Source organism: Notolepis coatsorum (genome assembly GCF_963971535.1).
Source record: "Notolepis coatsorum genome assembly, chromosome: 17".
Lineage (NCBI taxonomy): Eukaryota > Metazoa > Chordata > Actinopteri > Aulopiformes > Paralepididae > Notolepis > Notolepis coatsorum.
Window position 1 is genome coordinate 24,802,423 of NC_140181.1, and position 13,370 is coordinate 24,815,792.

The window sequence follows — 13,370 nt, forward strand, 5'->3', positions numbered from 1 at the left end:
AATAAGTAGGGCTGTCACGATTCGACGTAATCGACCATGAAATTCCGTTGATCGATGCATCGTATTGTTGTTACTTGTATGTATGGTGGAAATGGCAGACGTTCACAACGTGTAATCTAACTAGTGGGCAATGAATCACGTTTGAAATATAAACAACTTCTCTTAAAACCACTATTCGTGATTCTGCCTAGAGCCAGGACTCGACAGTGCGCGTTTCACTCGCATTTGATAACTTCCGTGTTTCACGTCAACTTCAGCTGGAAGGGAGGGGCTGAGCCCGCTGCCCCCACATACAATTTTAGAAGCTATGACATCTAGCTCTGCAGCCCTGCGTTCTACAGAGATCATAACACACAATACATATAATAATTCATGGAGATATACTAAAAAGCTATTTATAATTTTTGGCCAGTAAAAAAATCTCTCTGGCTGGTAGTTTTTTTAAATCCAAAGCTAAAACGTTAATTTTGTTCCCCCGTTTTTCAGCATTTAGCTACAGGCATGGATACATTGTATGTAATGATAAACAATGTCATAGTAACGGGCGGGTGTTATATTATTTCAAGATGATAAAGTAGCTATAATGAGTCAATAGGGAGCTGCACTGGCTCCCCATTGCTGCACAAATCCACTTCAAGGCCCTCGACCTGGCATATCGTGCAGCGAAGGGAATGGCTCCCGCCTACCTCCGGTCAATGGTCTCTAACTACACACCCTCAAGACCCCTACACTCTGCATCTTCTGGCCGTCTCAGACCTACTCCTATCCGAGCTCCAGGAGGGTCATCAAAGAGAAGCCGTCTATTCTCGGTCCTTGCTCCACAATGGTGGAATGAACTTCCCACCACAGTTAGGACAGCTGAAACCCATCCAATCTTTCGCCGTCGACTAAAGACACACTTCTTCAATCAATATCTGAAATGAAAAAATAACCCTAACTAACCTTACTGTCATGTACCTAATAAACTAACCTACACTGTAGAACACTTTGATGAACATTGTTTCTCAGCTGATAGAGTTGTGCCCTTCCTGATGGCTTGTCGTACAGAACTTGTAAGTCGCTTTGGATAAAAGCGTCAGCTAAATGACAAAATGTAAATGTAAATGTCAATAGATAAAAAGCAGTAATGGCATGTAGGTACTACTCATCGCGTACTACTCTACTCATGTACAGTAGGCATCCACACTACAGCATTTATAGACATAAATAAACTTCATGGCTCATCTCCTACTCTGGGTATTCAGTAGGTGATGTCAAAGAGGCAACTACCCATGTGACCTGAAGATACTAGTAAAATATTTAGAAATATTCAATTGCAAATAGATTTTTCTGGTAAATTAATCGTTTAGATTAATCGACTAATCGATAAAAGAATCTACAGATTAATCGATAACAAAATAATCGTTGGTGACAGCCCTATGAATAAGTAAAAATTACATTCTTCTAACTATGGATAATTGGTATGTGTTGGTAAAGTTAATTAACCTCACCAGCCTCCACTGAAACAGACTCATGTTTGTATTGTTGCTAAAACATCTTCCAGGTTGTGTGATTTCTAGGGATGCACCAATCAAATACCCGCTATTGGTATCGGATCAATGATGGGGAAATCTGATGGCTCGGTATCGGCTACTATGGTCCGATCCATGACCAATCCATTACAAATACGTCATGCTCTACTAATGTAACCGAGTGGATTTTAACCTGGGAGCATAGGATCCACAGGCGGCCGCACTAACCAGCTGAGCCAAAGGGTCTGACCCGTTAGCGAATGCTGGTCGACTGCGGCCGACTCGTTAGTAGTTTACGGTCGTCCTCCCCCTGAGAAGTGTGTCCTTGTGCGTTCCTGAATTGAGTGTTTGCTAACTATCTAATCAAACATAGAACTACAGTGTTTTTTTAGATTGCAAGGTAAACTAGACAATTCCGCGCGGGGGAAATTGTGAAAGTGTGGCTGATGCCTGTGCACCGCCGGCCAACGGGAGAGGGTCTGTCGCGAGTCTCTATGACAAACAGTTCAAAATATTAAAAAAAATGGGCGTGGCCTAAGGATAAGGGCGTGGTCAATATAGACCAATGAAAGAGGACATCCCTACTGAGTACAATGGCACAACCCGCAAGTCTCTACGACAAACGGTTCAAAAGATACAAAAAGGGGGCGCAGCCTAAGGATCAGGGGAGTGGTCAACATAGACCAATGAAAGACGATATCCCTACTGAGTACAATGGCACAACCCGCAAGTCTCTACGACAAACGGTTCAAAAGATACACAAAGGGGGAGGAGCCAAACTATGGGCGTGGTCAACATAGACCGATGAAACAGGATATCCCTACTGAGTACAATGGCACAACCTGCAAGTCTCTACGACAAACTATTACACTATTACACTAGCACACTATTACACACTATTACACTAGCACACTATTACGCACTATTACACACTATTGCACTATTACACTAGCACACTATTACACACTATTACACTAGCACAGTGGTTAAACATGCTGGCAGAGTACATGCATCCATGTTGTCGTGAACATTTTAATTAAATAAAGAAATTCCCTATCCATAGTCGCCGTGGGAAGAGATAAAATAAAGAATTAAATCTGTGCACGGAGACCAGCAACAATTTTTTCTAACAGAAACCCATTGGGGGGTGCGTCAGCTAGGTCGGGAGGTGACAGGGGGTGCACGGCCAAAAAAGTTTGGGAACCGCTGCACTAGCACACTATTACACACTATTACACTATTACACTAGCACACTATTACACACTATTACACTATTACACTAGCACACTATTACACTAGCACACTATTACACACTATTACACTATTACACTAGCACACTATTACACACTATTACACTAGCACACTATTACACACTATTACACTAGCACACTATTACACACTTACACACTATTACACTAGCACACTATTACACACTATTACACAATATTACACACTATTACACTAGCACACTATTACACACTATTACACACTATTACACTAGCACACTATTACACACTATTACACACTATTACACACTATTACACACTATTACACTATTACACTAGCACACTATTACACACTATTACACACTATTACACTACACACTATTACACACTATTACACTAGCACACTATTACACTAGCACACTATTACACACTATTACACTATTACACTAGCACACTATTACACACTATTACACTAGCACACTATTACACACACTATTGTACTGAGTACAATGGCACAACCCGCAAGTCTCTACGACAAACGGTTCAAGAGATACACAAAGGGGGTGTGGCCTAATGGGGCGTGGTCTAAGGATCGAGGGAGTGGTCAACATCGACCAATGAAAGAGGATATCCCTACTGAGTACAATGCCACAACCCACAAGTCTCTACGACAAACGGTTCAAGAGATACACAACAGGGTGTGGCCTAAGGGGGTGTGGTCTAAGGATCGGGGGAGTGGTCAACATCGACCAATGAAAGAGGATTTCCCTACCGAGTACAATGGCACAACCCACAAGTCTCTTCTACTCAGAGGGCGCTGTCAATCAACTCAGTACTGCTACACAGAGGCGCAATGAAGGGTTAACTCCATGAGAGGTCATTGCCAGGTCAGCTGTACTGAGTTGATTGACAGCTCCCCCTGAGTCATGCACAGCTGCTACCACTAATTAGGCTGATGCAGTGGCTGATGCAATACATGCACTATGGACCCAATGTATTTCAATCAGTGCTTACGCATGCCTTCAGTCTCACGATGATTAAAAGAAAAGTATAAGCGATTAAGCTTATTCCTCTTAATGTGAGCACCTGAGGATCCCAATGAAGGGTTGTGTGTCATTCCGTCGACAATTGTGGCCTGGGTGGCGATCGGGAAACAAGGGGGGGGAAAGCAAAATAATCGGGTTTTCGCTAGAGTGCAAAGCCATTGGTTTGTATGTAGAGCATAACTTTCAAACAAATGGTCATCAGTTGAGATAGAAATGTCCAATTCCATTTATTTTTCTTTTGTGAGCGAGGGGACAGACGTGTCATCGTTTTGATGTGTTGTTTTTATATCTACCTCCAAAATTGAGATCACTGTCGCAATTTACCCAAGGTGATGGTAAAAAAATAATATCAGCTCCTCCACTCTAATTCGCCATGTATTCCCTATGGACCGAAATGTTCCTGTTTAAAGTCGATTTGTAGCCAAACGGTGCGGTGAAACTTTCCGAAAAGTAATAGCATATCGGGTTGGAGCAAGCCGGTCGTTTTGATACCTTTCACGTGTATGTGGTGCGAACGCTCTGGGAGGAGTTTGTTGGCAAAAATCGGCGGAATAAAGAATAAATAAATAAAAATAGTATAGATTTTAATAGTGTGGTTGCAACCTGGCTTCGCCAGGTCACCCACACTAAATAGACCTGCCATCGTGGCTCTATAACTTAACCTTCTCCAGGAACTACTATAGATCCATTGATTTGTCCAGTAAACATACATTTGGCAGCATAGCATAAGAGTGTAGCTATCAATCACACTAGCCTGTCAATCAAAACAGGGGGGCGGGACTAATCTCTTGAACTGGCCAGTCCATAAAACAGTTTTCACAATGATAATGAATCTTTATACATGATGCATACAGTATGACTTTACCCAGCTGTTATATGATACTTTACCTCCCCATTGTTGGCTGTTTATGTTTCTGTTTAACCCTCTAAAGCCGGGCGCAACAATAGACTTGTTTTGAAAAACATTAAATATATTTGGATCCGTTTGTGATAAAGACTCGCTTTATTGTATCGGAAATCGGGAGATCTCTCCGTCAGTGTGCGGAAGTAAAGCATACATGTCTCTGGGACAGTGGTGAGCAGCACCGGGGCCCCGCAGGGGAACGTCCTGGCTCCTTTCCTGTTCACTCTTTACACATCGGACTTTAGCTACAACAGTGGGTCCTGCCACATCCAGAAATATTCTGATGACACAGCTATTGTGGCGTGTGTGAGGAGTGGGCAGGAGAGGGAGTACAGGGACCTGGCGGGAGCCTTCGGTGCCTGGAGTGAGGAAAATGGCCTCCTTCTGAACACCTCCAAGACCAAGGAGATGGTCATAGACTTCAGGAGATGTAAGCCGCCCCTTTATCCAGTCAACATAGGAGGGAAAGACATCGAGATGGTGGAGTCCTACAAATTCCTGGGTGTGCACCTGGATAATAAACTGGACTGGTCTCTGAATACTGATGCCCTCTACAGGAAGGCACAGAGCCGGCTGTTTTTTCTGAGAAGGCTCAGGTCGTTTGACGTGTGCAGTGACATGCTGTACATGTTCTACCAGTCCGTTTTTTATGCTGCAGTCTGCTGGGGAGGCAACATGTCAGCCAAGAACACCGGGCGGTTGGACAGGCTGGTAAAAAAGGCTGGTTCAGTCCTTGGCAGGAGAGTGGACCCACTGGGGGTTGTGGTGGAGAGGCGCACACGGAGTAAGTTGCAGGCCATCATGAGCAATGACAGCCACCCTCTGACAGGACAGAGGAGCAGTCGCAGTGGACGACTTATATCGATGCGCTCGCGGACTGAGCGGTTCAGGCTGTCCACCATGTGACCCCTCCCCCCCTCTCTCTCTCTCATAACCTGGGCGCGCCCGCCCACCCCCCCCCCCCCCCCCCATTGCGACAATGTGCAATTCATTTTAAATTCATTTGTATACTGTAATTTTATATAGCAATTTGATTTTATCTGACGTAACAATAGTGCTCACCATTTATTTATTTAATTCATCACAACTTTGTACCTCAGCGCTGACCTTCATTGTTTGTTAGTTGTATTGGTTGTCCTTTTTTATTGCTCTATTGTCTGTCTATCTATCTATCTATCTATCTATCTATCTATCTATCTATCTATCTATCTATCTATCTATCTATCTATCTACATAGAATCTTGAAATATCTAGATTGGTTGTTTTCTCTGGACTGCATCTAATCCGCTGTATCTATCTATTTATCATATATCTATGTCTGTCACAAGACAAAGGTATAATGTTCAGTGCAAACATGTATTATATATAATAATGGGGAGTAGAAAAAACTGCTAGTTTACAGTTTATTATGCCACCTATGCAGCTCGTTTATTTTTATCCATTTTCTGCCTCTGCCACAAATGTATGGTGGTTGGTGGTCTGTCATAGAGTTAAAGAAAATTCACTATGAATTTATTAAATTAGCCATTGTTTTTGGTTCTGGCCCGCCATATAATAGCTTGGGAAAAATTTGGCCCAAATCCAAACTTAATTGCCGACCCCTGCTCTAGGGTATGCCAACCCTTTTCTATGTTCCAGCAGTACAAATAGAAATAAAGTGCAGACATAAAATAGACATAAAATGAGCATAAAATAGATAGAATAAAAGCAGTGCAATAAAATAGCTCTCATTTACAGTGTGGATGTAATGAGTCTAAGTGTCTCATTAAAATAATGTATTAAAAGGCATGTGAAGGGACACATTTTTTGCTTACTTCTGAGAATATTTAGTGAGCTAGCCCCCCTAATGTCCATAGGTAGGGTGATTGATTGATTGATTGAAAACTTTATTAACAGATTGCAGAATGGGTACAGTACAGCTCAATACATACAATTGTTAAGGGGATGCAGACCAGAGAAAGACTTTCATCTTGTTTACATCAGGGTCCCCCATTTTCAATTCATCATAACATATATGACATACACAACATACAGATGGACAGTACTGTTACATCTATACATTTATGACATACCAGATTTACAAATACAGTACTGTTTGTGATACAAAAAGCGTCTGAAAGTGGGTAGTGATTCACATTCCTTTACAGCTTTGGGTAGGGCGTTCCACATTGATGTGGCATAATTGCGAAACGTGTTTAGTCCCTTGTTTGAGCCGAATCTGGGTTTAACAGGGTGTTCCATAGCTTTGGTGTGTACAGTAATTTTTTTCAGGAGGCCAGTAAGGAGTACAGTAGTCAAGTCGGCTTGAAATAAAGGCATGGATCAGTTTTCCAGTGTCCTTTTGATTGAAAAATTGTCATACTTTAGCAACAACACTGATTTTGATGGATTTTTTTGTTGTTGTGTAATGTCAGATTTAACAACAACCCTTCAGAAGAGTGGGAGTATTTTTGACATTACAATATTTCAATGTGTGTGTGTGTTTTAACCATCATTTGTGATGCCATCACACACACTGGCATTTAATGGGTTAAAATTCTAAAATGAATTGAATATTTGGTGGTTATGATCTGGGCTGAAGTTGAATAAAAGATCTATGGGGGGGGAAAAAGTGGACAATTATTTCAACATATAATAATTGTTATACCATTTGGTCCCTTAAGTAAGAGTGTAAGGTGAATCAAGTTTAAAAGTTCCAAGATAATTCAGAAATACACACCTTTGCCACATATATTGGCTACAAACATAACCACTGCAAAGTTATCAAAAAATTAAGAATCGCAAAGGACCATTTGGTCCTTATCAGACACACACAATGGTTAAACATTGTTACAGGCAGGTTACAGCTTAAACATAGTTACAGGCAGGTTACAGCTTAAACATAGTTACAGACAGGTTACAGCTTAAACATAGTTACAGGCAGGTTACAGCTTAAACAGTTACAGGCAGGTTACAGCTTAAACATAGTTACAGGCAGGTTACAGCTTAAACATAGTTACAGACAGGTTACAGCTTAAACATAGTTACAGGCAGGTTACAGCTTAAACATAGTTACAAGCAGGTTACAGCTTAAACATAGTTACAGGCAGGTTACAGCTTAAACATAGTTACAGGCAGGTTACAGCTTAAACATAGTTACAGGCAGGTTACAGCTTAAACATAGTTACAGGCAGGTTACAGCTTAAACATAGTTACAGGCAGGTTACAGCTTAAACATAGTTACAGGCAGGTTACAGCTTAAACATAGTTACAGGCAGGTTACAGCTTAAACATAGTTACAGGCAGGTTACATCTTAAACATTGTTAGTGTTGTTACAGGCAGGCTACAGTTTAAACATTGTTACCGTTTTCCATATATAGTATCTGTACTACTGACACTTTCTTATCTTCCTCTATATATCAGTTCTGACACTCTTATCTTCCTCACATATCAGTTCTGACACTCTTATCTTCCTCACATATCAGTTCTGACACTCTTATCTTCCTCACATATCAGTTCTGACACTCTTATCTTCCTCACATAGCAGTTCTGACACTCTTATCTTCCTCACATATCAGTTCTGACACTCTTATCTTCCTCACATATCAGTTCTGACACTCTTATCTTCCTCACATATCAGTTCTGACACTCTTATCTTCCTCACATATCAGTTCTGACACTCTTATCTTCCTCACATATCAGTTCTGACACTCTTATCTTCCTCACATATCAGTTCTGACACTCTTATCTTCCTCACATATCAGTTCTGACACTGCCTTGTCTGTACTGACACTCTCTTCTGTTCCTCCCACCTGATCCAGGGAAGCAGCGCCTCTCCTCCACTGACTCCTACTCCCAGCCCGTCAGCCAAGCCTGCGTCTCCGCTGCCCTCCAGTACCAGCAGCATCATCTCGCCGTCCTCCACCCCAAGCCCGGCGGGCTCCGGCGCTCCCAAGACCGCGTCGGCCTCCGCCAGCCACGACCAGCCGTCCTCCGGCGGCTCCGTGGTGAACGGAAACGGGGGCAGGGAAGGCGGTGCGACGGGTCGAAAGAGCAGCCTGGCCGACGTGGAGGCGCTGGTGCCGACCCACGACGAACAGGGCAAGGCCATCCCTGAGTGGAAGAGGCAGGTGATGGTGCGCAAGCTGCAGGCCAAGATGCAGGAGGAGGACGAGCACAAGCGCAAGGTAGGTGTTGTTGATGTAGCGGGTTGTGAAGAAGGCGGGAGAGGGTTTCATTGTGTGTGTGTGTGTGTGTGTGTGTGTGTGTGTGTGTGTGTGGGGGGGCGGGGGCGTCAGTTATCCTTTTTGTGCTTCTGTAAATGAAACCACTGCCCTAAGCGATGTTGGCATTTTGGAAGTTCCAGTCATTGACACTGCAAAGAGGATGGCTGAACGTTTGCATTTGATCGTAGACTTTTCTATTTCTTTGTGGTTTTATTATATGTGTACTTTATTAATGCATGTCCAACGTTTGCCCGTTTGTTTTGATTGAGCGTTTGTTGCTGATATTTTGTAGCTGCTATTTATGCAAGTATAATTATGCATTATAACGTGTTGCATCATCATAATATTAATTGTAGCAATAAGAACAGAGAGTAGTAGATGCCAAGTGAGGTCTGGAATAATTCACAGTATAATGTTACTAAACTCCACCCCACACACATCAGACCAAAACAAAAGATTTAAACAAAGTGCAACATCAAGCAGGGCTCTCTTGCCTAGAGGTCAGAATGACAGATTCTTCCTTTTAAGAATCTGAATCTGAATTAGAGATGACATAATGAATAATCTATATAAAGAGTTGTGGTTTGTATAACTGGCTTTAAGGTGTTAGAGCAGCATTGTGTGTTTCTTCTGGAGATGCACAGGCATGATTCTCAGGAGGAAATTCCCCCTCAAACGGTTAATACTATAAACCCACATGTTTGTTTATAATTCCTTTTCACAAACACCCCACATGATTTTTCCCACACGTTTTCCCAAAATGTCTAATTAGTAATCGGATGCAAAATTGTGACATCTTGAAATATAGCCACCCATCTGCTGTTCTGCAGCCCTGTTTCATTATTACTTTGCTGCTTTAGGGATTTCTATGCATGTTCTTTTCCCTGTTTTCATCATTTTAACTACAGGCCTTGTGGAGTGCAGTGAATTTGGATACTTGGCTACACTGCCCATCACAACACACTTGGCTAATGGCTTCACAGTGTGGGTGGGTGTTGGGTGATGGGTCTCTGCAGCTCTAAGGTGTTACATGTTGATTCAGTGGTGTGATGCCAAGCTCAGTCACACTACAGGTCAGTGTTCTGATAACATCTGCAGCGCAACCTTTTTAACCACAAATGGATCTGTTGAACTAAAACCTATAAAACAAAACCCTAATTTGTCAAAAGGGGAGAGAGGAATCATACAGTAGGATTTAAATAGTTTAAATACACCCAGTCTAATAAAGGTAGTATTGTAACATTGTAAACCAGTAACTCTTAAATGTTAAACGCTGCTTAAACTTCTAATGTTGCAGATTTCTATAGCATTTCCACCTTACTGTTAGGGAGGACAATGCTGTGTCTTTCAACTAATAGGAGGGGGGGATAATGATGCTTGTAATGAGGCAGTGCCATTGCACCACTAAATCCATGTAAATCATGTGTGCTGAGGAAGCGTTGCACAGAAGTGTGTGTTCACACCAGGAACTCCAACCCCCTCCCTTCCTTCCCTGTTGTTTTTTGGTCTCCCTTGACCTCTGATCTAGTTTGCGGCAAGTGGACACTACCAGCCTCAGGAATGGCACTACTCTCATGTTCACAATGCCATCCTGGGCCCATTTGGAGAGCTGATGACGGAGGCAGACCTCATCCGCATCGAGAAGCAGATTGAGAACCTCCAGGTCATGCACAAAATGACTGGAATGGAAAACGAGCTGGAGGAACTGGAGCGAGAGCTTCAGCAACTCTTACCGGTGTCCGCCGCTCTCAACCAAGAGCATTTCTCAGTCCATCCAAAGCAAGTCCATGGTCAGGCCGAAGATCTGCCAGCCTGGTGCAGCAAGATCTCCACACTGCTCAAGAGCATGGCCATTCTTCTTGCCACCTTAGGGGGCAAAGAGATAGACATCTTGGAACTCATATCACCGAGCTACTCTCAGCAACAAGCACAGAATGCGAAGACGGGACAGGCCACTCCAGCTGGGGGGGTCGTCACCGGAGTCATGGGACGCTCTCAGTCCTTCTCGACCAGGGAGGAGGTGGAGAAAGAGATCAAACAGTGTGGAGTTTCAGTGAAGAACCTCAAGGCAAACTATGAAATCCAGAATCAGTCACAATCTGCAGATGACAGAGCAAATAGGGTTTACAAACGCAAGAGGTCACTTCCTGTGGTGAGTGAGTCCACCTATCGTTCTCAGCCTATTGTTGGGGATGATATCCCTCCTGTTGTCCAGTCCGCTATCAATGGAGAGTTGCCTATGAGGGAAGAGTCCCTCCTACCTCTTGTTGAGGAACCTATCATCACCCCATCCCATGCTCCTCTTACATATAAATCTTCAGAGGTAATCGCTCAGCCTGACATGGAACAGTTCAACCAGGTTCTGTCCACAGACCCCATTCTAAATCATGAGCAGCTAACCAGAACCTTGGAGGTGCAGACAGACCTAAGCTATGTTCAGGAATGCATTGAAATGAGGAAAGAGAGGATTGTCTTCCTTTTCCTCGAGCACTGGCGGAAGTACACCCTCTCTGAATCGTACCGGCCTAAGTACCAAGGCAGAAAAGGAGGTTACTTAGAAGTAGGGCAGGATGATTACAGCCAGTTCAGTGCAGAGGTGGTTGGGGAGATGCAGAGTGAGGATGACAAGCTCCTCCTCTTCATGAAGTCGAAACAGGTGGTGGGGAACCTGATTGGCCACTGGAGGACAATCATGAGCCAAGTGCCCACACGTCAGATCCGCAGGCTCAGCCGGGCCCAGATGATGTACTGGCCTGAACACTTCTTACCACACATCAACGGGTCGCCTGTCCGCTATGAGAGTCTGACCCTCGACCTCTTCATGCTCGGCTACTTCCAGCTCCTGGAGATGAGCATGTCCCGCACTGAGCGCAAGTTCCGCCACCTGCTGTGCTATGAGATGTTTGACCGCCTTGGCAGCCATAAATGGGAGGTCATCCGACAGTTCCACAAGGAGGTCATGGAGGAGATGGAGAGAGGGAAGAGGGACTGGGCAGACGGCTTTGAAGACATAAAGCTAAAGTATTTTGGTGACTCTGTAAACGGGGGAGGTGTGATGACTGCTTCTCTACTCTCGATGTCTCCCGACATGTCCGTTATAACGGCACAAGAACAACCACCACCTCCACCACCTGCCCATCCTCCACCTCCTCCACCACCAACTGCTCATCCTGCACCACCACCGCCATCAACTACACATCCTGCTCCCCCCGCAACACCTTCACAGCCTGCGACACAACCCGACATATCTCCATCTCTGCCTCCTGTTTCTGCACAGGATACCGTAAGACCCTCTGCTTATGACGGTGTTCAGCATATAGAGCGAAGCACCCTGAAGGACACAGTAGTGCAGGAGGATTATCATGGGTATAGAAAAGCCAATAAAAAACAAATGTTGGCAAGTGAGCCGGTACTTTCCAGCGGGCAGAATACAGTGCAGGACAGTGCGCAAAACTCCACAGCCAAAGCTGCGCAGCACCCTGACTCAACAGCACAGGTGGAGACTCTGCAGGAAACCGCACAGAGGTCAGGGTCGTCTCCTGCGAGGGGTGTCCCACCTGTTAGCATTCAGGTCACAGAGGAGAAACACTCACCCAGCCGTGATGAGCCCACAGAAGACTCAATTAAGCTGATCTATGAGCTGAAAGAGTTCAGCAACGAGGAGATCATCAGATACATTGACCGAAGCTTTGCTTTTTGGAAGGAAAAGGAAGCGGAGCTTTTTGATATCTAACAAACAAATTGGACAAGCGGCGGATTTGATGTGAATGACTCCCTATGATTGTCCTTTTCCCCTTGAACAAAGTGCAGAGAAAAGCTATGTAGGTCAGGGTCCACAGTGGGCAGAGAGAGAGGAAGTTAGTCTGGTTGGATGACTCATGTGACCTTTAGGTCTCAAACAAGCTAATCTGGCTTTCTAGCTTTTAGGCTTCATGTCACATAAGGGGTGTATCTGAAGGGCATCCAGGGTGTGGTGTAGCCTTATACATGGTACTGTATGTGTTGCCTCAGACAAACATGCTCCAGCATACAGTATGTGTGAACAGCTATGGACTGCTGGCTTCTCTAAAACTGAAAGAACACAATTCCCATTTCTGCTCTTGTTCCTTTTTTAGCAGTGTTCCCTGCTAGATCTACTCGGCAGTAGCTGTTCTAAAATCAACAGAGAGACCTTCCTTCTCAGTTGTAACTTTGTTGTAAATTGACACAGACTTACTGCTCGGCAGAACAGAAGCAGAAACAGAAATAGGCTTTCTCCTGTCTCAGCCAGCAATCCACAGTTGTACACGCATGTATGAAGATTGTTGGATTCAACAAGCACAGTGAACGAGCCTGTTTGTGGTTGTGGCTGTGAGGGTTTTACCATGTGCATGAATACATAAATGAGAAAACTATGATTTCGTGATAACATGGCGTGATACGTACAAATTGTTGTAAGCTTTTAATTTTGATTTGTGCATAGAGCAAGAGCCTTGTG

General features: G+C 43.9%; 2 protein-coding genes across 2 annotated transcripts in view; both read left to right on the top strand.

The window, feature by feature from the left end:
- Positions 1-13,370, top strand: part of espn (espin) — a gene marked incomplete at both ends in the record, with an annotated part of 215,492 nt that overhangs the window by 185,938 nt on the left and 16,184 nt on the right. Inside the window, one exon of the mRNA XM_084333047.1 lies at positions 8,489-8,854. Coding sequence (XP_084189173.1) covers positions 8,489-8,854 — 366 coding nt within the window. The remainder of the gene's footprint in view (positions 1-8,488; positions 8,855-13,370) is intronic.
- Positions 10,506-12,626, top strand: LOC311243418 (espin-like protein; the record flags this gene model as incomplete). Its single annotated transcript, XM_084332647.1, has 1 exon — positions 10,506-12,626. One exon carries the CDS (start codon positions 10,506-10,508, stop codon positions 12,624-12,626), a length of 2,121 nt encoding a protein of 706 aa, XP_084188773.1.